Source organism: Rhinolophus hipposideros, assembly GCF_964194185.1.
Source record: "Rhinolophus hipposideros genome assembly, chromosome: 21".
NCBI classification, from domain to species: domain Eukaryota; kingdom Metazoa; phylum Chordata; class Mammalia; order Chiroptera; family Rhinolophidae; genus Rhinolophus; species Rhinolophus hipposideros.
The window spans coordinates 29,996,769-30,022,676 of record NC_138067.1 but is presented as its reverse complement, the minus strand read 5'-3'; the positions used below and the strand labels follow the sequence as shown (position 1 = coordinate 30,022,676).

The 25,908-nt window shown below is 49.4% G+C and overlaps 1 protein-coding gene across 2 annotated transcripts; it reads right to left on the bottom strand.

The window, feature by feature from the left end:
* Positions 1-5,401: 5,401 nt before the first annotated feature.
* Positions 5,402-22,618, bottom strand: KLHL36 (kelch like family member 36). 2 transcript variants are annotated; one of them, XM_081030719.1, is made up of 5 exons: positions 22,520-22,618; positions 19,950-20,075; positions 14,733-15,806; positions 13,007-13,164; positions 5,402-10,750 (listed from the first exon to the last, which is right to left on the bottom strand). In XM_081030719.1, the coding sequence occupies exons 3-5, from the start codon at positions 15,648-15,650 to the stop codon at positions 10,195-10,197; spliced, it is 1,632 nt and encodes a 543-aa protein (XP_080886845.1). In that variant the 5' UTR covers positions 15,651-15,806; positions 19,950-20,075; positions 22,520-22,618; the 3' UTR covers positions 5,402-10,194. The 2 variants fall into 2 exon arrangements, with proteins under 2 accessions (XP_080886845.1, XP_080886844.1); XM_081030718.1 differs by having other exon boundaries at positions 19,993-20,075; positions 22,520-22,615.
* Between the last annotated feature and the right edge of the window lie 3,290 nt (positions 22,619-25,908).

Here is a 25,908-nt window from a genome sequence, read left to right as displayed (position 1 = left end):
GCATTTAGTTACTGCTCAAGAAATGACAGTGCTATTATTATTATTACTGGATATCTGATTTTGTATTCTGGCTTTTCCCATGACATGAATGCAAGTATTTTTCCATGGTATTAAAAAGGTAGAACTCATAAACATCATTTTAAGTGATTGTCCAATGTTCTGCCCTGTGCATGTTTCGTGTACATAAATTGTTTCTAATTGTTCACTCTTATGAATATTAATGAACATCTTCATGCATAAGGTCTTCTCTAAATGTCAAATTATCACATTATATTAGTCAGGGTTCTCCAGATAAACAGAACCAACAAGAGATAGATAGATATAAATATATCATGATTTACGTATTTTAAGAAATCGGCTCATGTGATGATGGAGGCTGAGACGTCCCACCATCTGCCATCTACAAACTGGAGACCCAGGAGAGCCGATGGTGTAGTTCCAGCTCAAATCTGGAAGCCCATGAACCAGGAGAGCCTGTGATGTAAGTTCTAGTCCAAGAACAAAAGACCAATGTGGTGGGTATATATTCTGACCCTGTGGACGAAAAAGGCAAATTTATACCTGGAATACCATCGATTCCAGTCAAGATGAATTGCTGACCCTTCCAGGGCAGAAGGGGTCCAATGTAACCAACTAGCCGCCAAGCGGTAGGTGGGTGTCTTTGAGGGATGATTCCATATCGGGAACTCAACATTGGTCTATGTCACAGGCAGTGGCAGCAGCTGGATGGGCCTTGGTGAGTGGAACCCATGCGCAGTCACCTGCCTCTGTGACTACTCTGCTCATGTGCCCATGTGCCCGCATGGGTGTGGGCAGGGACAAGCTGGCTGACATCTACTGGAAAATTGTTCTGCTTACTTAGTAGCTTAATGCCTCTTGCATGGCGAGTGCTCTCTGGTGAACGTTACGTGTGATACAAAGATCTACACGCTCTGTGGCGAAAATCCATGTTCCTGATCCGCAGTCCACGCTGTCTCCACACCACAGAGACGTGACCTAGCCCGAGTTCTGAAAACAGGAGACCTGGAGCCAAGCTTTGCTCGAGGCTATTTAGTTGCAAATGCTCAGTTTGAATCCGGCAGGGAACCAAAAAGGCCAGAGCATCAGCGCACCTAGTTGAGAACTGCATATAGGAGTTACACACTTTTAGTACCTTTAGATGACTGAAGGGGTGGGGCCATGTCACCGGGGGAAGATGAATCACTATTGTGGCTTGCCTTGTGAAATGAGTCCAATGAGGGGAGCATGAAGTTGCTGAGCCAGCGGGAGGCTGCAGCCTATTCAAAGGGTTGGGCCACGCCCCAGTGTTTCCTGACCGGTCAACAGGAAATCCACACAAGGTTCACTTTCTCTGGGATGCAGCAGGTGTGTGGTCCCTGTTCAGGCTGGAAGCTTCAGCTCCCCCTAGACGGGGTCGTCTTTAGCTTGAAGAGAAGCCCCGGCGTTCAGGTTTGGGCTGGCACAAACTGGGCACAGCTGTTGGCAATTTGACAGACCCCTAGCCCAGGGAAGGCCTCTGGATGGAGGAAGGAGGCAGAACCCTCTAGAAAACAGTGGTTCTCAATCGAGCACACCCTAGGCTCACCAGGAGGGCTTGGGAAAACACCCATTGCTTGGGAATGATTCGGCAGATCTGGGGTGGGGCTTGAGAAACCGCGTGTCTACCAAGTTCTTGGGAGACACCTTGTGAGAACCGCTGCTCTAGAGTGCCCTCTGGAGGATGCCCTGAGATCTGCGCACACAGAATTGCTCCCAAAGGAATGCTGCCTCTGTTCTCACCATCTTGTCCCCAGTTCTAGAAACCAAGTAGGGAGATCCTGGCTCTTAGCCTTTAGCTATCTGGAAGACCGACACACAGAACTCAGAGGTAAATGATTGTAATATTTTAAACAGCTTTATTGAGCTATAATTCACATACCGCACAATTCACCCATTTAAAGTGTGTAATTCTATGATTTTTTTTTGTATTGTTAGAGATGGACAACCATAACCACCGTCAAGTTTAGGACATTTTCATCACCACAGACAGAAATCCATACCCACCTCAGCCCTAAGCAACAGCTAATTTACTTTGTATCTCGATAAATTTGCCTATTCTGGCCATTGTGTATAAAGGGAATCATTCACTATGTGGTCCTTCGTGCCTGGCTTCTTTGATTAGCATAATGCCTTCAATGGAGGAAGACACCCACATCGTGTGTGTCAGAGCTTCATTCCTGGGTTAGTAATAGTCCAGAGTGCGGATGGACCGCTTTTTGTTCATCCACTCATCCATTGCTGGGCTTTTATTTTTGCAGTGAATAATGAATTGGTTATTTGTTAAAATTCATAAAACTGTACACAGTTCTGCACACAGGAGTGTACTGTGTTCATTTTTAGAAAAAGGATAGGCAGCTTCCATTTCCTGTCTCTTAGAACATTCTCTCGGGTTGCCCTGAATTGCCAGGTGAGAACTCCTCAGACTTCTCTGTAACCGCCATGTGGCAAACGCCAGGTGTCCAGTCAATGGTCCCCACTGAGGCCAGCCTTCCCCCACAAAGCAGACATGTGAGTGAAGCTGTACCACCGAGAGGTACAGCTTAGGGCAGTGGAATCTCCTAGTTGGGCCCCACCTACTGTGTTTCCCCAAAAAGAAGGCCTAATCAGAAAACAAGCCCTAGCATGATTTTTCAGGAGGACATCCCCTGAACATTAGCCCTAATGTGTCTTTTGGAGCACACATTAATATAAGACCCTGCCTTATTTTCGGGGAAACACAGTGTATAATTGTTTTAAGCCACCAAGTCTAGATGCAGTTTGTAACTAAGGCAGCCGTGGTGCATTTCCAAGAGGAATTTATCAGAGCAGTCTCTGCTTCCGGCCAGCGTCATCCAGGCACAGATGACCCGATGCCTCCCAACAAGAAGGTCTCCCTCAAGGCTTCTACCTTTTTCCCTCACCTCCTCCTGTAAGCGGCAGGCAACACTTTCCGTTGAAGATGGGAATCAGGTCCTTTCCCTCCTCTGCACAAAACCCCCTGTGACTTGTCCCCGGCTCTCATTTCTTACCACTTTCTCTCTTGCCCGATGCCTTTTGTTTCTCTCACCTGCCATGCGCTCCCTCCACACAGATGTTTTTTGAAAAAGCTTTGTTGAGATACAGTGCACATACATAAAATGTATTCAAGTGTGCAGTTCATTGGGTTTCAGTACATTCGTATCAACCATCCCTACTTGCCCTGTGTCTGCGGGTCTGTTTCTCCCCGGTAGGATGGCTGTCTGTCACTAGGACATCTGGTAGGCACCATCGGATTCCCAGCACCTACAGCAGATACCTAGTGACCACGTGCCACCTTCATGAATGCAGTTGTCAAGCTCCACGTACAAGGTGATATATGAGCTGGTCTTAATTCAAGAACATGGGCAGGTCCTTGAGACGATGGCCCTAGCCTCAGTTGACGTGTGGTGAGGCCCTTGTCTGGGTGGGGCTCTGAAGAGATGGGTTTGGGTCCTCAGTCTGCCCTGCACCCAGCCCCATGCAGACTTACCTGTCCCGTACCTGCTGCTTCCGCCATCTGAGTTAAGGGACAGCAATATTGGCTGATGGTTGACTGAAAGTTAAGGACTCCCCTGGTTAACCCCTCAGCTCACATATTTGCATCCTAAGGGCTAGCCACCTGGGGACGTAATATTCCACGTGGGGACTTTCAATGATGGTCATTTTCCAGTAGTTGACAGAGAGGGGTCTGAGCTGGCAGACTTAGGATAAAATGCAGCTCCATCCAGGTGCCTCTAGTGTCTGAGCCAGGCCCATTTTCCTCTGGGTCTAGCCACAGCCACAGTGGCTGTTCAGGGCCGGCTGAGAGCGTCACCCTCTGTTTTCTGCTCCAAGGCCTCTCAGACACTGAAGAGCCAAGTGGGCAGAGCAGCAGCCCAGCAGCGGAGGATGTCCAGGCCTCTGGGAACAGCCCTGATGGGGCAGAGGCCAGTAAATACTCCTGCTCTCCTTCCTATGGACGGATGGCACAGGAACACAGCTGCTGCCCCAATGTGTTGACACTCCCCTGGCAAGAGATGCCATCTCTGTCTCCCCTACCCTAACCTGGGTGGGGGATAGGACTGGGGGGAGGGGTCTTTGTGATGGCCTCAAGGAGCAGCATGCAGCAAAGGGACACTGAGAAGCGTGACTTCTCAGGCTAAGTTAGAAAAAAGCCATGAAGCTGCTAACTGTAGTGGGGAAAGTCACCCTGGGAGCCTTTCGCTGCCATGTAAGAAGTTTGGGTAAGGCCACAGCATGGAGAGAACAGAGTCCAAGGGGGCTGGAGGGGGAGAAGAGGGGAGGCGGAGGGGAGGGGACAGAAGAGACAGATGGAGGGAGATTGAGGTGGGGGTGTGGAATGCTGAGGAGCCCCAGCTGGTTCAGTCCCCCTCAGGGCTCACCTTGCAGCAAGTGTCTAGGAGCCCCCACCTGACTGCGCGTGAGCTCCAGGTGAGAGCTGCTTAGCTGACCCAGTCGACCCTCAGATTTGTCAGCAAAAACAATTGATGATTATGGTTTTCAGTCACCGCTTGGGGGGTCTTAATACTCGGCAATAGATAAAGCACTTCTTTATTAGCTTTTCCTCCTTGTCTCTCTGTGGTTTCCTGGGGACCACCTCCCCAAAGAAACCACCTACCTTCAAGTCCTTGTCCAACGTTCTGCATTCAAGGAAACCAAAACCAAGACCAGCACTGACCAGCTGGGTAGGTAAGGTCATTAACCTGAGCCTTGGGTTCTTTATCCCCCAAATGGCAAGAATGTTATTTCTAAGCTAAGAGTCCTCTGGGGTTGAAATGAAAGAATCCTGATGAAGTTAGCATCTAGCAGCCAGTGTCTTGTTTGGGGTAGTTTGTTGGCTCAGAGCAAATTCTAACCCAGGTTCCAGGTGTGATGGGCACGGCAGGTACCTCGCACCATCCTCCCATCCTGCTTCATTGCCTAAGGTACCCAGCTGTGACTGGGCCTGTCCATTGGCAGTCTTGCAAAATCCCAGTAGGTCAAGGGTGCCATCTTGCTCTTCTTTGGCACTAAGGGAAAAGAAGTGGACTCTGTTCTTATAGAAATGTTATTGTATCTTTCTGATAAAGGTAATTGCTTGTCATAAACTGTTTCCCCTGGTTTTTCGTTTTGTTTTCTAATCAAATTATCCCAACTGACACAAATTTAAGCAAATAGTTTCATTTCAGGTCACAGAACTTAGTACTGCAATCAAGGATCTGAATGAAATTCCTGGTAAAATACAGTAATTAGAAGCACAATAAAAGCAGAATCGAAATGTCCCAGCATACCACAACACTAAAAGGCAGTCTGGTTAATTTCCAAATTATATTTGGACTCAATATGCAAGAGGTTCTTTTTCTTTTTTCTTTTTTTATTTGGGCACAGAAAATAAGACTGAAGAGCATTACAATAACCACACAAGACTAGGAACATAATTATAAAATAAGCCATACCATAGCAGGCAAATCATTTTTATGTGTTTTGGGAACTGAATACTCTGTATGGAATTAAAAACAAAGAAAAAAAATCAACATGCAGAAAATTCATTAAAAAGAAGACACAGAAAAGCTTCGAGTGTTATAAAGTTACAAATACAAAAGCAACAAATTAAAAAACAAACACATGCGATTATAGATTTCGGTAACATTAGTAGCCAGAACATACCCAATGAATTAATGGTCAAATATCTTACTAATTTTGACAGAAGGCTGGTGGTAATGATTAACTTCAATTGATCTGAAGGACTTTATTCTTTAAACTGAAAGGAAACCTGGAAAGGTGGCTTCAAGTAATTTTGAAAGGGTGGAGTTCCTTTCCTCAAAGAAAACTGACATGGAAGGGTTCACCCCTCTGCCCCCCTCCCGGCCCCATCAATTTGTACATTCATTCAACTCTTTTAACGAAGGCAACCAAAAGACAATTTCTTGAGACCCCAAAACATCCTCAGAAGCCACACATTTTATTAAAAACAAAAAACCCTACAAAGAAAAGAACAACTCCAATGCTGAGGGCAATTCTATAAAGTGCAGCATGGTTCACTGTGACAGATTTTGTGGATTTCATGTTAAAATTTCTTTACAAGAAGGAGTGGACGGGAGTGGATCAGGACCCCAGCTATGCCCTGGGTTGAGAAATGACCCGTATGAGAAAGGTGATCTGTGGATCAGTCCTCAGGTATCTTTTCAACTCTGCACACTGCTGAGGTAGGAGCTTCGGAAGAAGTGTGGAACATGTCTAGGGAGTGAGAGTGTCCTCTTGGCAAATCGGTGCCCTCTTGCTCAGTTGGGAGCCTAAGTCGGCCATACTCATAGGCCACGTGTGGCCTTACAAAATGAATGAGTTGTATCAGATCAGAGCCACGGAGGAGGGCAAGATCCAAGACAAAGTCACACGAGGCGGAGGGAATCCTGGCGCTGACCACAAGACATTTCCTGTCTAGTGCAAGCTTAAAGGGGTGGAGGTCGGGGGTGAGGTGGAAAACCCCGGCAGGCAACCTACAAAATGGTTATTAGCAAATGGTATAAAAAAAGTATCAAAACATTTCAAAAAACTTTAAAAACTGCCAGCGTTGGCAGATGCAGAGGGCAGGATCTCCAAGGACCCGTGGAGGCTGCCCTATGCTCCAGAGGTTTGTCCTGGAGGCCAGGACACTGCTTCCCCCCGTCTCTGAAGACATTCAGAATCCACAGAGGCAGCGAGGATGTCAGGCCATGGCTGGAACTGCCCCTCCAGGTTCGGGACCAGTGGTCTGAGATTCTAGCCAAAAGCTCCGCGAGCTAAAAGGTCTGGGAGGTGCTGCTCAGGCTGCAGCGTGCCACGGACGGCCAGGGTAGAGAGAAAGGCTGGTCGCTCTCCAAGCGGGCGGGGCGGAGGTCCTCTCACTTCCCACATGGCTCAGATCACCAACCTCCTGGCCTTGGGGCCAGGTACTTCGAACCACAGGTGAACTCACCTGAACTCACAGAGTGGGGAGGGACTCCACCCCCTTTGGTGTTTGGGTTTCCGCCCAAAACTGAACACCCCTTAGGGTTGGTTTCCGGGATTTCTATTACGTCATCATGAGGTTGCCTTATCAATTCGGGGCCAGGGGAGGGACGTTCAGAATCTAATACACACACACGAGATTTTCTGCGAGATCCAGACTGGGAAGTCCTACCTGGTGGTCTATCTAAAATGGCAGAATGTTAAAAACACTGATTGAGCCCTCCATACAAGCAAGTTGCTGAGACAATCTCTGCATGTCTTCAACAGCAGAAAGACCACCCTACGGAAAAACGGTTTCTCCAGCTTTTCTGTCTCCTTCCTTCTCTCAGCCTGCATGTATGTCTTCAGCAAACATAAACTGCAGCAAACATGACTGGGGTGAGGGTCAAACTCAAAACCTACCACTGCTATGACGTGACAAAGTCGGGCTCTTTACAAGTGAGAAAAACAAAACCTGAATAAAAGCCCACCATGCTGATTTTGAAAGATCAAAAAAAATGATCCAGATATTCTCAAAGTTCAGCTCAGAGAACTGACAGTTTGATGACGTGAGGGCAAATATTGCTGTTTTCATCTCAAGGTGTCTGCCTGCAAGCATCTGGGCCTTTGTTACCTAGATTTGAAATGACACCATCATGATTTGGCAGTTCGAATGGCGACCTGCATAACTGAGTACCTCCCCAAGCTCTGCCCATCTGAGTTAAAAACCCTTTTCTTCCATTCTTAGTTGGTGATTTCCATCTGAACACGTGAACAGCAAAAGCCTGCTTGCTGTGTGCCCCACCACTTTGCTCTCTATGTCTAGGCAAACACTGCTCACTGGTCATCATGCTGCCGTCCTTTGACCTTTAACAAGCTTGAAAAACTTCCTTACTGTAAGTGGAGCCACCGCCAATCATCCAAAGTTGATCCCCAAGAGGAAACGTAATGCTCAAGCCTACCTTTAAAGGAATGCTCCCCTCACCTCAACAATATGAGATTCTAAGCCAAGTAAAGCAAACTGCCTTCACAGTGGCGGGACAGGCAACCCAAGATAGCAGGTGCGGGACATTATAAGTAACCCAAAAGGCACAAGAAGTCAAAACAGAGGCCAGAGGCCCACATCCTGGGACACGTTCTGGTACTTGAAAATGAAATAGCTGGCTTAGGTTAAAAACTGATGGCTGTCCTTTCCCCAAGGTCAAAGCCATCTGGCTCCCCAAAGCATGAATAGTCTTTCTATGAGCTCTTCCCCATCTGCCCCTGGATTGTGCTTGAGTGCCACCTCTTTGTTCATGACCGGAGCTGAGCCGGGGAGAACAGGCCACAGGTTCCATGCCTTGTAAAGGGTCTTCAAGTCATGAACCCTATTCTGGAATTGCAAGCGGCTAAGCTATCCCCAAGTTGGCAAAAGTTCTGCAAAATGTGTTTCAAGGAGGCCTGGAACTATGTATGAGATTAAAAGAAGTTTGGAGATGCTGGGTTGATGGAAGTGTTAATAGTTCCTGCAGGACTTCTCCGCAGTTTGTAAGCCTTTAGCAACTCCCACATTCAAGGAACCAGCTCAATATGCAGACCGCTTGCCCAACTAGCAGTAGAGGGCAATGATTTGAGTACTGAAGCTTTCAATGCCCAAGTCACTCTCCGCTCTCCTGGTCACTACAGAAATAGGCCTAATCAAGGTACACCTTGAAGGAAAGGAAAGGAAGTGCAGTAAAGAGACAAAAACAAACTGAGCTTATTCTAATATCAATGTTAATAATACATCTTGAAGTTTTCTCATTTCTGCAATCAGATCTTTGTCAAGGTAAAGATCATCAATGCCTCCCTTGGCTCATGATTAGAACCCATCACACTCCTGTTCTCCCATCGTACTTTGAGTTACACAGGGCTGTGGCTGGTAGTCTCACACTCTCCTTCAAGGGCCCACACTCTCGACATTCTAGTAACTGCAGGAATCAGTGCAGGGCAGTCACATATCTCAGAGGGAAGTGCTGAATATATTCTAATAGCTTATATAGACTGAAAGGGCTTCACCCCTGGGAGGAGCCTGGTGATTATTTCATCGAACCCTGTCGCTTAATGAATGAGGAAAACAGCTCAAAACTTGTTCAAGAATTTGCCCAGTGGCACAAAACGACGAAGCAGCAGAAGGCTGGGACTGGGGTCTGTTGCTTGAGTTGGGGGAGGCACTCGCCAACCTTAGGGATTGACAAGCGCTCACTGGGAAAAACGCTTTTGATGGCTTCTCGGAGCTGGAGTCACAGAAGACAATGGCAAATTCTAGGGGGTGCTCCCTTTTCCTTTCCTGAGAAATAAATGTACATGGGGGGGGGGGGCGGGGGCTCAGTACATCAGTAATATAAGAAACAATGTGTTCCAGAAAAAAGAAAGTTAAAAAAAAAGCCCAAATTATAGAATAATGTTTATAAAGAGCATCATGCCTTTTCCCCCCCTTTCCTCCCTGATTACCTATACCCTTTTAGAATTCAGGAAGATTACCAACCAGGAAAAATGGGATTATTCGGTAACAAGTCACTGGGTAAGAAAATCCCAGTAGGAACACCTTCCTGGTAAGAAGTCCCAGGTCTCGCCTGACTGTTCAGCCAGTGGGTGACTTGGGGTCTCGGTGTCCCTCCTTATAAAAACGAATGCACTTGGCCTTGCCAGTGACTCCCAAACGTGGTTGATGCTCAGTCATTCCCGGAACTGGTTAAAATACAGTTTTCAGCCACTTACCCCCACCAGTCCTGGTAGTTTTAGATGCGATCATTCTGAGATGAGGCCCAGGCATCTGTATTTTTAAAAGTTCAGCCAGGTTTGGGGAGGCATTGATGAGGGGGTCAGAACCGTCCCCACTAAAGCCTCAAGTTTCACTACAAAAATTTCTGCATAGACCCTGCCTTAGCTACTTTCAGGGGGATGGATAGGGGCACCCCCGAGCATTTGTAATGTGGGGAGAAGCCCTGCGTAGACAGACGTAAGGGGTTATTTCCTGCCTGGGCCTAGGTTTAATTATTCAAGCAAGATAATAAGTAAAGTTACATAGAATATTTAATTGATTACGGTGATATAGAAATACCAAGAATCATAAAAGTAAAAAAAGCCGCTAAGTGGTACATCGTGGTTCCGGGGTTCTACAAAGTCGTTGCTGGCCTACAGATACTCTGGGAGGTGGCGGTGGGGACGGGGTCCCAGCAGGCGAGGGTGGGGTCACTGGTCCCGGTCCTGGTGCCTCTTGGCCTTGCCCTTCTTCTTCTTGTCCTCCAGCCTCGGCTTCAGGGCGCAGACGCAGGCGGACACGCCAGCGATGGCCTTGGGCAGGTCAGTGCCTTTGCTCCACTTGTCCTTCTCGCGGTCGTACACCTGGACCGTCTTGGAGAAGGCCGTGTTCTCCCAGCTATAGCCGCCCAGGATATAGATGCGGCCCTCCCACACGGCCACCCCCGACTCACTGTTGGCGTGCAGCAGCGGGGCCACGCGGGTCCACTGGTTGCACTGTGGGCTGTAGGCCTCGACGCCCAGCACATCGAAGCGTTCCATGGACTCCACGCTGTCGTCACTGCCTCCGATGGAGTAAATGCGGTCCTCCAGGCTGCACATGCTGTGCCAGCCCCGCGCCGTGGTCATGGGCCGCCGCTCCTCCCACACGTCCGTGCGGTGGTCATAGCACAGCAGGTTCTTGCGGTAAGGGCCAATCTGGTAGTCGTGGCCCCCCGAGATGTACACAAAGTCTTTGTAGATGGTGCCTGCATGGCCGTACGTGAACCTGTGGAGTGACGGACAGATGGACAGAGCGTCAGAGAGGGAGTCCAGTGCTGCTCTGGGCTGGGCCTCCATGAGCCAGGGCCTCAGTCTCCTCCTCTGTAAAATGGGGACAACCTGCCCTCTCAGGGGGTCATGAGAGTTTGAGGAGGAAACACAGGGAGTGGCAGCTGTCACTGGATAGGAAGTGGAAGAGCAGGGCAAGTAAAAGGGTGGCAGACCTCCTGGACAAGAATCCCAGCTTTGTCCCTCTATTTCCCCACCTGAGAAGTGGGCATAATCGCAGGACTACTATCCTTCTCATAAGGGCTGGAAACACTATGCAATGGAGACACACATATGTACCTGATCACATTACGTATGAAATGGGGAACGAAAGAGAGTGCAACTCCAATAATACGACATGCTGGACAAGTCAACACTATAGGGACAGTGAAGACGCAGTGGTTGCCAGGGCTTCAGAGGAGGGGGGAGAGGTGAAGGAGTGGGCCACGGGGGATCCCCGCGCAGGGACCCTATTCCGTAGGATTCTGTGATGGTGGACACCAAAACCCACAGAATGTACAACATCAACAGCAAAGATTAATATCAACCATGGACCTTAGTTAATGATATTGTATCAATGCCAGTGCATTCATTGGAACAAATGTACCACACACTTCTGCAAAATGCTAAAAATAGGGGAACCTGTGTGTGCTCAGGGAGAGCGATACATGGGAACTCTACTTTCTGCTCAATTTTCTGTAAGCCTAAAATTACTCTAAGAAATGAAGCCTATATAAAGGCAAAAAAGAAAAAAACAGAGTGCAAACAAAGGTGAAACAAAAGGAAGCAACGTCATAAAATTCAGCGGGGTCGGGGAACGGTTACTTAGCCAGGAGGGAGGTGGGAGACAAAAGCATATGCTGCGATACATTCCCGGGACATGTCACCTCTGGGTTTGGGATGTGGATTCATGAAGGTCCGTTACACAAACAAGTCAACACATGAAAAAAGATATGAGTAAATAAATGAAATAAAGGGGGGGCACGCATGCACTAACAAAGATAGCATCATGGGTTATGATTATTCCAACCGTGAACACCTAAGGTCCACTTAGAAAGAATAAGAGGCTTGTTTTAGCCTTTAGGGTACACAAATCACACTGGATGGCCCAGAGAAAGTGACAGCAGCAGACGTTTGTATCACTATTATCAAGCCTCCCTTCCCCATCTGTAAAATGGATTGAGGACCCAAACCTAGGAGACCACAGGTCTTGGTCTGCGTATGACAGGGTCAGTATTTATACCGCCCCATTCACTGCCATCCTGGTTTGGATGATAAATGGTACAGGAGCTTATCTCCACTCCACGAGGTTCCTGGGGACAGCAAGGGACTCATCCCAGAGAACACTCGGCCCAGAGTTGACACAGGGCAATCAGTCACCACCATCACGACTGTCCAATCACCTTGGTAACAGGTCTCCAGGTGTTAGTCCACTGCCTTCCTGGAGCTCTCTACATGAAGCTGGTGGTACCTAGGGCCCAGAGGGGCTGGGGTTCACACCCAGACACGTACCCCGTGCACCCTGCTAACTCTCAGGGATAAAGTCCCCAAGACACCTGGAGGCATTCCACGGCAGGACCGGTTCAGAACGTGCTCCTGCAGGTTCGACTACAAGGAACTGGTGAAACACTCGGTGTGCACCTCTGCTAAGCCCGCGCTGATAATGAAGGCACACCAATGCAGAGAGAAGCGCTCCGCGCCCTGGAGCATTTCCCATGTGCTGCATGCTGTGTGGGGCGTTCCTCAAATGTGTCTTATCTCATCCTTATGGTAACCCGACAGGGGAGGTCTGAGCAGCATGCCTACTTTACAGAGGAGCAAATGGAAAGAGAGGGGGAAGACGCTTGCTCGTGTCACAGATATAGTACACATATCCCCCCACCTCGTTGAACTCCCCCTGCCCAAACTCGGAGGTTTTTAAGTAAGTCCCTCACTATCTGAACTCAATACTCCCTAAAACTCAGGAAGTACATAGACTCAGAAATGGAGGGATGGTTGTCCTAGCGGCAGAGCTCACACTTGCACTCGGACGGCCTAGAACAGGAGCCCTGACTCGTCAGCACCACACCCTCCACCCCTTTTTTTAAGTCTCCCCACTGTTATGTACAAGCCAGGAGATTTTTCTGGAGGCCAAAATATCCAGAAAGCAAGGTGGAATGAACTATAACCTAAAAGTCGTCATGTTTGAGGAGTCCGCCACGAAACCCCCAATCACCTTGGCAAACCGGCCACGTAGGACCAGGAGTCAGTCTTGGGACTGTAAGTCTCTACAGAAGAGAGAGCTCCGTTCTCATTCCGGCCACCGACGGCCACCAGCATGTCTTCAATGGAAGCAAGGTAGAAATCCACGCGGCGCTGGTTCATGGAGGCCACCTGTGGAGGTGAGACACCTGTACCTTCCCTTCCCCAAACCCTGGAAAGCGTAACATCTAGCACCAGTTCCCAAAGGTGTTCTAGGGAACACACAGCCCGAGAAGGGAAAGCAGTGGCCAAATGTGTTTGGGGGAAGGGAGCCAAACTCGAAGAAAGGAGGGTTTTTTAGGAGGGATTCTCAGAGTCCCCAAGAATCCTCGAGACATTGTGAACCCCCAAGAGAGGGATGGAGCACACAGTTCCCCAAACTTGTTTGGCCATGTGGCCAGCCTTGGGGACTTGAATTCCACAGGACACACCGTTCATAATTGTTGATTTCGTGGTTTCCTTAAATAAAAATTCAACCTTCCTCTTGCCACCCCATCAGATGGGTTTGTAATTAATGCTGATTGCCACCTGTGTTAACCGGCAGAAAGTGGCACTCAACAGGAAATTGAAAAGCAGAGGACTCAACTTTTTTTTGTTTTAAATGATACAAGCAGAACACATGAAGGAACTATCCTGCAGGAGGCCATACATTCAGGCTGCCACTACTGCTAAGCTTTCGAGGGCAGCGCCAAAGCTGGAAGCCTCTTGCTAGTGGCAAGACTTCTACCTTGGTGGGTGGTTTTAGATTTTGGAGAATAAAATCAAAAGGTCATCAGAATCTATTCTGAGTTGTGAGCTCAGAAAAACACCGAGTTAAGTAAAAACACTGAGGTGTGAGTATAAAGACTGAGACCGACTTTCATGGATGGTAGCCTGGAGCGGCTTTTGTGGGAGAAAAGAGACACCTTCTCCCTGCCAGGCACTTGGCAATCAATACGAGCTACAACCCCTGACTCTAGAAGGTCAATGTCACCCCACCCATTTCCAGAGGGGGAGGCTAAAATTCAGAGAGGGCAAGGAACCAGCAAAAATCCCCAGCTACAATTTCGCCAAGTTGGGATATGAACTCAGGTCTGACGCCAAGACCCACACTCTTCCCAGAATTAGCTGCCACACCTGCCAAAAGGGCACGGCTCCTTTCAGGGGTGAGCGTTTGTGGCCTCCTGAAACTGGCTCCGAACTTTTCCAAAAGAGGAGCTCGGCCGAGACTGAACCATGGGAAGACTGTTTTAACTGTGCGCCAGATCTCTAGACCGGCGCTATCCAATATGGTAGCCACTAGCCTCGTGTGGCCATTTACACGCAAGTATGTATTAGCTACAGTGACACCAAACTGAAAATTCAGCCCTTCAGTCCCAGTGGCCACAGTCGCAAGTGTTCAACTGCCACACATAGCTGGTGGCTACTACATCGGACAGCGCAGATACAGAATGCTTCTATCAGCGCAGAAAGTTCCATTGGACGTCGCTGCTCTGGACCATGACCGATCCTGCAGAAGGCGGCCGGTCAACCCTCACTCCTCTCAACCGCGGTGCAGGCACAAGGGTGGATGGGAAGTAGGGGGCTCGTCACTTTATCATCACACCTCGTTCAGAAGCAGGACGCTGGTCAAGGCCCGAGAGATGGGAGGGGCAGTCAAGGGTAGGTTACAGAGATCAAAAGTCCTCAAGAGTAAAGAAAGAATCTGGCTTTAATCTCACCTTGATCCACTGTTTACAGCGGGGGTCATACCTATAAAGAAGATTGGATGCTGCGTCCCCTCCATTGTCCCTCGAGAAGCTGCCACCAGCGATGAAGATGAACCCCCCCAACACGGCGACACAGTGGTGGCTCCGCCGGGCCGGCAGGGGTGTCTCCTTGACCCACTGCTCGCTCTTGGCATCCAGGTAGCAGGTGTCGTCACTGAGCTCCAGACACCGCTCGGAGACCTCGCCCCCCACGAACAGCAGGCGCTCCTCGTTGGTGCGCAGCGCCGTGCGCTTGGTCTGCATGACCGGCTGGGCCGCCAGGCTGTTGTGGTAGCACACAGCCTCCTCGATGAAGCCCTCGCAGTTGGCCTCCCTGGGCAGCAGCGAGCACACGGCCGGCTTGACGCGGTGCAGCAGGTCGTTCTTGGGGATGAGGGGGAAGTGGATGTGCTCCAGCACCTGGTAGGCGTGGGTCTCGCGCTCCGGCTGCTGCGTCAGCCACTGCAGGGCGGCCTGCAGCAGGTCGTGCTCGCATTCCCGCTGCACCTCGCTGCTGCTCAGGTACAGGCACAGCTTCTGCATGGAGACGTTCTGCAGGAAGTCGGGCGTGAAGGACAGCGTGCCGAAGTGGCTCAGGATGAAGCCGTCGATGAAGGCGTCCAGCCGCTTGAGGCTGTAGATGGAGGCCAGCTCCTGCAGGTACAGGTAGTTGTCCTCGCTCACCTCCTGCTCCAGGTACTCGCAGCAGAAGTCTACCACTGTCCAGATCTGCAGCAGGTGGGCCGTCTCCAGGATGTAGTCGATGTTGCCGCCATCCAGCGCCAGCTCCCCGCCGTACAGGAAGTCCACCACCGCCTTGAGGCCGATGTAGGACGCGCCGATCAGCTCCACCTCCTTCTGGAAGGCCTCGCGCATGCCCAGGGTGAACATGGAGTTGAAGTAGTCGCTGCACACGGCCAGCAGGTTGCGGTGGGCGGGCACGCGCTGCTCGTCGGCCACTAGGACGATGTCGCAGAAGAGACCGCGGAGACGCTGCTCATTCAGCCGCTGCAGCACTGTGGTCGAGTGCTCGGCCCAGCGGTACACCTGTAGGAGAGCGTGTGTCAGGGCTTCAGGGGCACCCAGGCCCGGAGAGGGGAAGCGCACCAACCTGTCCCCCACGGCTGAAGTGTCCTGGAGTCAATCTAGTGCAACATGACTAGCATTTTCAACACGATGGAATGAAAGAGAATGGGAAATAAAATATCACAGTGTATATATAGTAGGAAATGAGGGTATTTGGGTGTGTGATTGTGTTGTGTACAGTCTTCCTTTTCCTTTCTAAATAAAGTTCATAAAATCAACCTTCCTTCCTTCCTCCCTACTTTCCTCCCTTTCTTCTTTCTTTCCTTCCTGTGGGTCATGAACACATAGGCTTGAGAAACACGCTCCTATCTCACATGATGGCTCAGGGTGCCGCCTCTGAAGTGACAGAATCCGGGTTTGCATCCATGTCTGCCACTTACCAGCTGAGTGATCTTGAGTCACGAGGAGGCTCTGAGCCCCATTTCCTCATCTCACAAGTGAGGATGATGGTATTCATCGTTCAGGTTGGGGGGCGGTGGGTGGTTAATGAGACAGATCCTGGCAAATAGCCCGCCTGAGGGAAGCTGTTGAGATTGTCAGTCCCCACCGAGGCTATGTGCTGAGGAAGACAGCTTTCTCTTTGTCTTAGGAAGGCAAATGGTCATGCTACAGAGACCCCCATTTCCACTGATCGGTCCAGGGATGTGGCAGGTCCCAAAGGCTGAGAGATGCTCTGGGGATCCTACTCCCAGAGACATGGCACCACCAGCCATTGCCAGGGTTTAAGGAGATATACGGCATGTAAGATGCAGAAACGCTATCTTTTCCTGGGGGCTTTTATGCACCCTGCACTGTGCTGTGCACTTTACATGCACTCACTCATTCGAGCATCACGACAACCTCCCAAGGGAATGTCTATTATAATCCCCATTTTCCAGATGAGGAAAGTGGAGGTTCAGAGAAACTAAGAAACTTGCTCAAAGCCCCACAGTGACTACGTAGCAGGGCTGAGATTTGAACCCAGGTCTGATTCCAGACCCCAAACCTGTAATCACCATCCTATGCTAGAATTAACAAATCAATTGATGTGAATAATGACTATGGAGTTAATTCCATAAATTCAGGTCAGTAGACATTTATTGAGTGCTATAGGCCTGTCGTGTGCTTCTGAGGATACGAAGCTATGTCAGACCTGGACAACAGTTTCTAAATCCTTGGAGGACCAATTATGCTTTGGGCTTTCAGGACTCTGCAAATTATTTATTCACTATAAAAAAATAAGAAAATTCAATACAGGGAAAACCAGGCCATTCAGAAAGATCAACTAGGTAGCTGGTCTGTCTGAGGGCGATTGAGGGCAAGCTGAGCACCAAGCCTGCAAAGGAGAAATGGTGGTGGAAAGGGAGATGGCTTAGTAGATACGAGCAGCTTTGTGACTGGCGTACAGGTCCAAATTCTTACAGCTTCCTTCTCAACACGTGTCCTATAGCAGTGAGTTTCATATCTTTCTCCCCCTCCAAGTCTGCTCTTTACTGCCTCTGACCCATTTGTAATTGGGGTACTTTATTTCCCGGTGGTCCTTCCTTGTCTGGTGAATTCCAACATCAATTGCTCCGTCTATATTATAGGTGCTCACATTCTGATGAGGACACCACACGTATACATTGCCTAAAGCTTCCTTCCCCTCCATGTTTAGGAAGCCAGGCTGTACTGCCCTTACGTTACAGGATGGTTTCTCATGGGTCCCATACATGGATGACTCCATTTGTTCTGGTTACTCACTGAGAGAGCTGGGCTGGCCTGGTTTGGGCTTCTAATTAAGCAGGAATGCTCTGGGCTTCAGCACACAATGGCTTGGGGCTCCTCTCGGGTGTAGACTGAAGAATGGAGATTAAAAAGCACAACAGCAGCAGGCTACCTCATAATAGTAAAGGCTCAGTGTCCCGAGAGAAGCAAGTGAGGGGCATCAGGTGTGCTGTCTGTCCGGCCTGGGCCCCTGGATGTCTCTAAGCCGGTGGGGGTGCTGCAACTCCATACTTAAAAGGGGGTACACATGACCCCAGGCTGCTCCGTAAAAAGGAAAACAGCCCCAAGGGGGAGGGGACCAGGGAAAGCCCCAGACGACAGCTGCCAAGGGGAACCATCTGCTCCAGTGAGCCAGGGCAGGGAAAAGGGCAGAGCTGCTTCTAAAACTGGGTCTCCATGCTAAGTAGGCATGTTTAATTCTGTACCTGGATCTCAACTACAGCTCGTTTCCGGTGATTTCAGTGTAGCTGCAAAAGACGAGAACTTTCAAAAAACAGACAAACATGACTTCCCAGTTTTAAAGGGACAGTAGAAACAGAGTTGCAGCATTTGGTGTAATTTGGAAGCCCCGAACCCCCACATTCTCTCACGGTATTAACCCTGTTCATTTTTTCATTTCCTATGTTAGGGCCTTTTTCAGAGGCAAGGCAAAGTGGGTGAAGAAACACAGGTCCTTGGGAGCTAATAGTGGACAGACGCAGCAGGTATAGGGTATTTCTTAATAAAAAAGAACTCAGCATCAAAATGGATCAACACATTTTAGAGTCAATGACAATGTTGGTCGCACTGAGAAGGCACAATCTATCATGACAAGCAGCAACGGAGGCAAATCTCAGATGCGTCGTGCTGAGTGCAAGGAGCCAGGGACACAAGAAAGAGCACCTACCCTCTGATTCCATTTACATCAAGCTCACGGGCAGGGAAAAACAGTGGTGCTGGGAGAGCTGCAATGTAGAAACTGCAGGCTACAGAGGTGCGTTAATGTAGAAAATCAAGGGTACGTTCTTAAGACAAAATGTTAGGAATGTAAATACAATCAGCCAAGGGATAGAGAACTCTATTCCTAAAAGCTTCGATTCAGAAACAAACTCAGACTCTGGCTCTGAGGGACAAAGATTTCCAGTGCTATCAAACTTAGAAAGCTACACGGTCTCCACAGCCAAGCTCCGGAACAAAGCCCCTTTGAGTCAGCAGCGAGACCTTTCTGAGTTTTCACAGCAGATAAAAGTCGGGCTTCGCAAAAGCCTTCTCAGTCCACACAAATGGAAATAGGAGACCGTTTCTCAAGAGAACCAACCTCTCCCGAAAAATTACACCCCGTTTTTCTTTTATGCACCTCTGTAGAGCCTCTTGCTTCTTTTCTCAAATCTACAGGCTCCTCACAACTCTCTTTGTCTAACGTAGTCTTTTTCAGTCATTTTTTTCATCTTCTTTTTCACTCTTAAGGTATTTTTTTCTAGTAGCCTCCATAAAATGTTAATGCCACATATGTTCTGTTTATCTGTGCAGGTACTTTAATCACAAAGAGAGTAAAAATTCTTTCCATACCCCAAGAACCAATTTCACCCTTTTGGGGGCAATAGTAGCCTCACTAAGAATGATAATCTAAGGTAACCACAATATTTAATCTCCAAAAGAGGGCCATTTTTTAAAGAAACGCTGTCTTTTCCTAGGGGCTTATGTGTACCTTGAACTGTTATGCTCTTGACATGTGCACATATACTGATATGTATAAAAAGATGGACATAAGCGCCCTGCAAATCAGCCCCCCAATCCTTATCTATAGCAGCGGTGGGGCCAGGGATTGCTGAGTCCCGAGAGGAGTTTGCCGAAGGTGTAGATTCCCAGGTCCTGCTCTCAGATTTTAACTGAGCAGGTCTGGGGTGGTGCCAGGCATATGCATTTCTAATGAGACACCTTCTCCCAGGGTGATTCTGATGCAGCTAGTGTGACACAGGTTGGTAGCCCAGCCCTGGGAAACCACCCTCACTCCTTCCCAGGGTCCCAGAAAGTCATGATGGGGGAAGACCCTGGGCCCTTAACATCTAGGTATGCAACGTGCTGCCTCCACCATAAGGTCAGGTGCTGGCTTCTCAATGGTCTCGTCCTTGGAGTTTTTGAGCCCCCAAGTAGGGACAGCAATCCCATGGCTTTTATCCTCTTAGGGTTGAAGCGCAGAATAAATGAGTTGAGCTGTCTCTAACATCCTTCCAATCACTCCCAGCTAGCTCTGATTTTATGATTCTTCCACTCCTGGCCCATGCTACCTCTACTCAACCTTAAGGAGACTGACACCATCACCAAGAACAGAAAACCAGTTTGTACACTGAGGATGAGCTCATCAGAAAAACATCATACTTCTCAGGCAATTTGCACAGGTGGTGAGCGACCGTTCACAGACCTTTGAAGATTCGCTGATTTTGTAGGGCCGAGACACTCGCGTCTGCCGGCTTCCTTCCATCATAAAAGAAGTCGTGTGCGGCCCTACAACAAGAACAGGATGTCTGAGCACATCGTAATGGTAATAGCTCTGGGTCATTTGTTAATTGCAGGCTCTGCTGGACCATATCAGTGACAACAAGGGCAAAAGCAATCACACAGAGGACAGAGGCGAAGAAGGCAGTGTACCACAAAGAACTCTTACGCAGTGAGTTGGCAAATCAGATTGCTAAAATCAGAGAGCCCATTTAACAAGTGTTCCTTGATCATCTAAAAATCCAACAACACCCTGTCTTTTAGACCACTCCTACAAATACCTCCCTTTTGATGCTTTATCTTGACTAGGCCTTTGGCTAGATCAAGGTTATAAAGACAAGAGTTATCACTGCAGAGTCCAGACCCTGGAACCAAACTAAGGGATTTCCCTATGCTGTCTCATTTAACCCCACCACTACTTGGCCGGGCTGATGTCACTTATCCCATTTTACAGATGAGGCTATTGGGCTTCAAGGTCACAAAGCTAGTAAAATGGCTGGGAACCAAATCTGGGTCTTTCACCGTGATGTTCTGCTGAATGTGGCCCAGTCTTCGACAGTGACATACTTCCAAAATACGAAGGTAAGGAGGTGGTGCAGTGATGACACCACAAATAAAGCATGTTGGAGACACAGGTACTGGTTTGAGTGCTTTCCTGGTTTAATCCCCACAACCAGCTCCCGAGGCCAGCCTATTACTATTCTGTTTATGAAGGAGGAAACTGACAGCAATGAGCGGAAGTAATCTGACAGCGTCACACAGCTAGGAAGAAGCCAGCAGAGTTGGGCTCTTAACCCAGGGTGATTTCCATGCACTTAACCACCTGACCATAAAATAAAATGAAAAAGCCCGCAGGCAGGAAACCTTTGCGGTGGCCTATGCCCTGCCTGCGACATCCAGGATAAACTCGAACAAGCATGTTAACCTCGAACGAGCATGTTAACCTCTCTAGACCTCATGGCTGCGTCTATGTTAAGGTTTCTTCCAGCTTTGAAATGCTAAGCAACTCACTGACGGCACTAGTCAGGCTTTGGGACCTCGGTGGGAGGGGACACACAGAGGAACAACTAAGCCAGCAACAGGGGCACAAATCACATACTGGGACAGAGAGTTGAAGAAGGAATTTCTTTCCCCTGCTGAGTTGAGAAGAGTCATTTGTTACCTATTGAACAAATCAGCCTTTGCTAATAAAAAACAATGTAACAAGACATCAACACAGTTTCAAGATAATTCCAACACACAGAGCAGGCTCCAGTGTTCCCAAAGAAGGAATAACTTTGGGCACAGTTCATCCTGTCCAACTCCCTGTGCAAAGGAAGTGGACAGCTAAGACTTCTCCTGACCAACGAGCAACTTTGTGACAATGACCAGCTATACCCACCCCTGTCCTTTCTGACAGCCCCTCAGCTTGAGCTGGGGGTGCTCAGAGAGGGAAGGGAAAGAAACCACATTCAGGCAGTGCCTGCAGCCCCTCCCTGACTTCCTTGTTTCACCTTCACCCTGAGACAGGTGCCACCATCATTTCTGACACCGAGACTCCAGTGGTAAAGGGGCCCACCCAAGGTCACACCACAGAAAGCAGCAGGTCCCTCTCTCCACCATTCCAGGAGGCCAGCCAGGGCTCAGTTTGCCCTGAGCACTAAAAGCTTTCTTTTCTAGGCCAAGCTTTCTAGACAGAGTTTCCCCCTCGTGTAGTGGGTCCCCTTTTGTCTCCGGGCAAGTGGTTTGGGGCCGATCTCTACACGAGTGTTGGGTGTCCGCTGCCTCCGTGCTTTCTGGAAGCAGATGAGGGGTCAAGGCCATCCACATGGGCAGTGCCGATCCCCAGTTACGCATAAAAGATCTTTTCGTAAACACGGGAACAGAGGACACGTCCGGACGGATGAGCCCCCAGGGAGCCTCCTCTCCGAGCTCCTTCCCCGGGTTTCAACCCTGAACCTGCCCGCCCTCAGCGCGCGAGGAAACACACCGTTGTCGCGATGGACACGGCCGGCCGCCAGCACTCACCCGCGGCGGGGTCTCCGGGGACCCCGCTGTCGCTCGCTCGGACCCGGCACCCCCGGGCGGAACTGCCGGCACAACGGCTGCCCGGGCAGGCTCGAGCCGGCTGCCAGGAGGCGGAGGAGGCGGAGTCGGGACGCGACCCGGTCGGGCGCCCGCGACAGGCCGCCGGGACGCTCACCTGGGCCGCGCGGGCCGGCCGCACAGGCCGCACCTGGGCCACCTCCGGGGGTGCGGCGCCCCTCCCCCCGCCCGCGGCGCCCCTCCCCCCGCCCGCGGCGCCCCGGCCCCCAGCACACAGGGGGGCGCCCCGGCCCCCAGCACACAGGGGGGCGCCCTCGCGGGGCTGGGGGCCCTCCCCGGCAGGCCCTCCCCGGCAGGCCCTCCCCCCCCCCCGCCCCCCGACGGCGCCCGGCGGGTCTCGGGCCGGACGCGGGCGCGCGGAGGCCCACCTGGGAGGCGCGCTAGGGCCGCGGCGCGGAGACCCCCGGCGGCGGAGCCGGAGCCCCGGGGCGGGCCGGGTGCGCGGCCATGGCTCCGCCAGGAAGTGCGAGGCCGAGGGCGGAGGCGCGCGCGGCCAATGGCGGCGGCCGGGGGGAGGTGGGCTCCGGCGGCGCGAGGCGGGGCCTGCGCGCGGGGCCGCCCAGTCACGCCGCGGGAAGCGCACGCTGAGTGTCCCCCGCCGTGCCACACGCGGGGACACGGCGTGGACGGGACAGGCAAGGTCTCGGCCCGGGAGCGGAGGGCTATGGGGAGCGGCGCGGTGACATCTTTGCTCCCTCACCTCCTTTTGGTCTCAGCTGGAAAGTCCCCCGCGTGCAGCCTCGGGTGAGGACTTCGCTGACCCCTCTATGTAAAGTCACATCCTCCCTCTCGTCACCTTACTTCCAGCTGTATGCTTCACTTTAGCTCCTACCATCTTCTAATTTTCTAAATCGTATTCTTATTTATTGGCTTATTGTCTCTCTCCCTTTGTAGAAACCCTCCAGGGCAGGATTTATTGTCGGTTTTCTCCCTGGCTGAGCCCCCCCCCACCCCCCCCGTGCTGGCACACAGGAGGCGCTCAGTAAATATTTGTGGAATGAATGAATTTAACCATCACTGATCAGTCTATCAATTGTCCAACTTATCTCATGCTACAGCATAGAAGAACCTTGAAAACATGCTCACCGAAAGAAGCCAGGTACAAAAGAACACATATTGGACGCTTCGATGTATATGAACATTTCTGTCCAGAACAGGCAAATCCATAGAGACAGAAAACAGTATTACTGGTTGCTAGAGGCGGAGGTCCTCGCATAGGGGAAAGGGGTGCATGTGTGGCTGTTAAACGACAAGGGATTTCCTTTTGGGGTGATGACAATGGTCTGAAATCAGTATTGATCCCAGGACTCTGTGAATATACTAAAAACCATTGAATTCCGTGATTTAAAAGGGTGAATGTTATGGTATGTGAATTATATCTCAGTAAAGCTGTAACAGAACCAAACAAAAAACTTCTCTCTCTCCCAGTTTTTCTATTTCCTGTCTTTTCTGGGTAGGATTTAGAGGGTCTTTCAGGACTGCATAAAGAAAACATGGCCCGATGTGGCCCCTGAAGGTGGGCCAGAAAAGAAGAAAAAATAAGTGTGGGGAGTCAGCATGACGAGGCATATCTTCTAGGCCTTTCTTTGTTCTTTCTGTTCTAGACACAACACCCAACTTGGCCCCTTCCATCAGAGGGTTCCGAGCAAGGTACTGCGTGGCCCCTCGGCAGCCTGGGCTTGGCTCTGTCCCCACCCTCCTATAGCACCTCTCTCCAGAGGCTGCCTCCTGAGGCCAGTCGTGGGTGGATCTCAGTCACCTCTGGTGCAAAGTCAGGATGCAACAGGGATTTGTGCAATGGTCAAAGGATTGCATGTCTCTAGCCTACAGGAGGGGCAGATTGGCACAGGGTAAGTTTCATCGCTTTCTTCTGAGTAAGCTTTGCCTCCGAGGCTCAGTGTTTTCATCTGTGAATGGGGTCAATAAGACAGAGCCAGCCTGCTCTATCTCTCCGGCCTTCCCACTCCTGATTCAGTCCACTGCCCAATCACACCTTCCATCTCTCTGTAAAGTGTTACATTTATGGGTTTGGTTTTTTTTTTAAAACTTACTTTTGATGACTGGGATTTTTATTAAATATTATTCATTTGTTCAGAACCAAAGATATAGAAAGTATTTTTTTTTTAATTAAAGGGAGTGAGGATAAAACCAGCACTAGAGGTTTCAATTATGTTGTCACTGCCTGGATTGCTGTCCCCCACCTCCCCTTTTCTATGGGACAAATATGCATTCACCCTTCAATACTTTATTGAAGCGTCGTCTGTACTCTGAAGCCTTACTGGCCCATCTTCGATCTGTCCTGGACCTCTCTCCATCCCCAACAAAGCTAATCTCAGTCTTGCTCTATGTCTGTATCTTGATACACGAATCTCCACTCTTACATGAATCCATGCACTCCTTTGTTTATTAGTTCATTCTACAGACTTTTAGGGAATTCCTGCCACGTGCCAGGTACTGTGGTAGGTGCCCGGGATAGAAAGAAGACACTTTTGGGGATCTTAGGGAGGGAGGCAAACAAGTATGTAAATAATCAATTACTGTATCATGTTCGGTCCTGTGTTAGGGTTATATTCAGAGTGCTGTGGGTGGGATGTATTCTTTTTAATAGCTATAGCTAAAGATTCTCTCTCTCTAGCTAGCTAGATAGGCTATGGATAGAGAGAGATGATAGATAGGCAGATAGATAGATAGATAGATAGATAGATAGATAGATAGATAGATAGATAGATGATAGATAGATCTCTGTATAAATGGATATATCTGTATCGACCTATCTAGATTTACTTGTAGCTATTTTATTTTAAGAGCCTACAGCTTGACATTGACATCTCCCAGATGTTGGATTTTTTTTTTTTTTTAAATAAATGAGAAGATGCACAAACTGAGGGGAAAGCCTGCAATAAGGGCCTGGGACAAGCTCAGAAATCTTTGACTTGAAAAACATACACACTTGGCTAACCTAACTTTATCCTGTTTTCCCAATACCACTTAGTGAATGAACCTTTCACTTCTTTTTCTTTAACATTTTCCCTCAAATTATAAAGTAATTCATGCTTAACTTGGGAACTACAGAAAAGTCCAAAAGGAAAAAACACTCACTTCTGCACCATCCAAAAATAATATTGTTATCTCTTCATATTTTTCCCTTACACAATTTCTTTACAATAATAACAACATGTACAGCTCACTATGTGCTAGACTCTAAGCTTCCTGTACGTATTAACTCATTTAACCTCCTCAACCCTTTGAAGCAGGTAGTATTACTTTCCCTATTTACAGATGGGGAAACTGAGGTTCAGAGAAGTGAAATCTCTTGCCCACGTTCACAGAGCTTGTAAGGCGCAGAGCTGGGCTTGGAACCCAGGCACTCGGTTCCACAGTCTGCAGGCCTAACCTTGCCCTCTGCACTGTCGTGCCTCTGTGAAATGATAAAAGGGATACACGCTCTGTGCAAAGAACTTGGAAAACACAGACATGTACAAAAGGGAACAAAATAAAATCACCCACCCGAGGAGAATAGTGGTCAGTACTTACGTGTAAGTCGACCCAGTGTTCTCCCCATGCATATATTCTCCATGTATCTATGACAAAGAGTGTTGGCGTTTTGGTAACTGCCTTTCTCCTCCCTTTTTCAATATCATGAATTTTTCTCATGTCAGTAAGTTTCCTTCTCTGATCTGATTGTGACGTGCAGCTGATCCCTGGGTTCGGGTCATGCATTCACCCTCCCTCGTTGTTGGGCTCACTGTTGGGCATC

Bases quoted from the DNA above. Each gene is read 5' to 3' on its own strand.
- KLHL36 (XM_081030718.1), bottom strand. From the start codon at position 20,055: ATGATGGAAGGAAGCCGGCAGACGCGAGTGTCTCGGCCCTACAAAATC. The intron at 15,807-19,992 runs GTCTGTGAACGG...GCTCTCCTACAG, and splicing joins AAATCAGCGAATCTTCAAAG to GTGTACCGCTGGGCCGAGCA. The intron at 13,165-14,732 runs GTGAGATTAAAG...TCACCTCCACAG, and splicing joins GCTGTAAACAGTGGATCAAG to GTGGCCTCCATGAACCAGCG.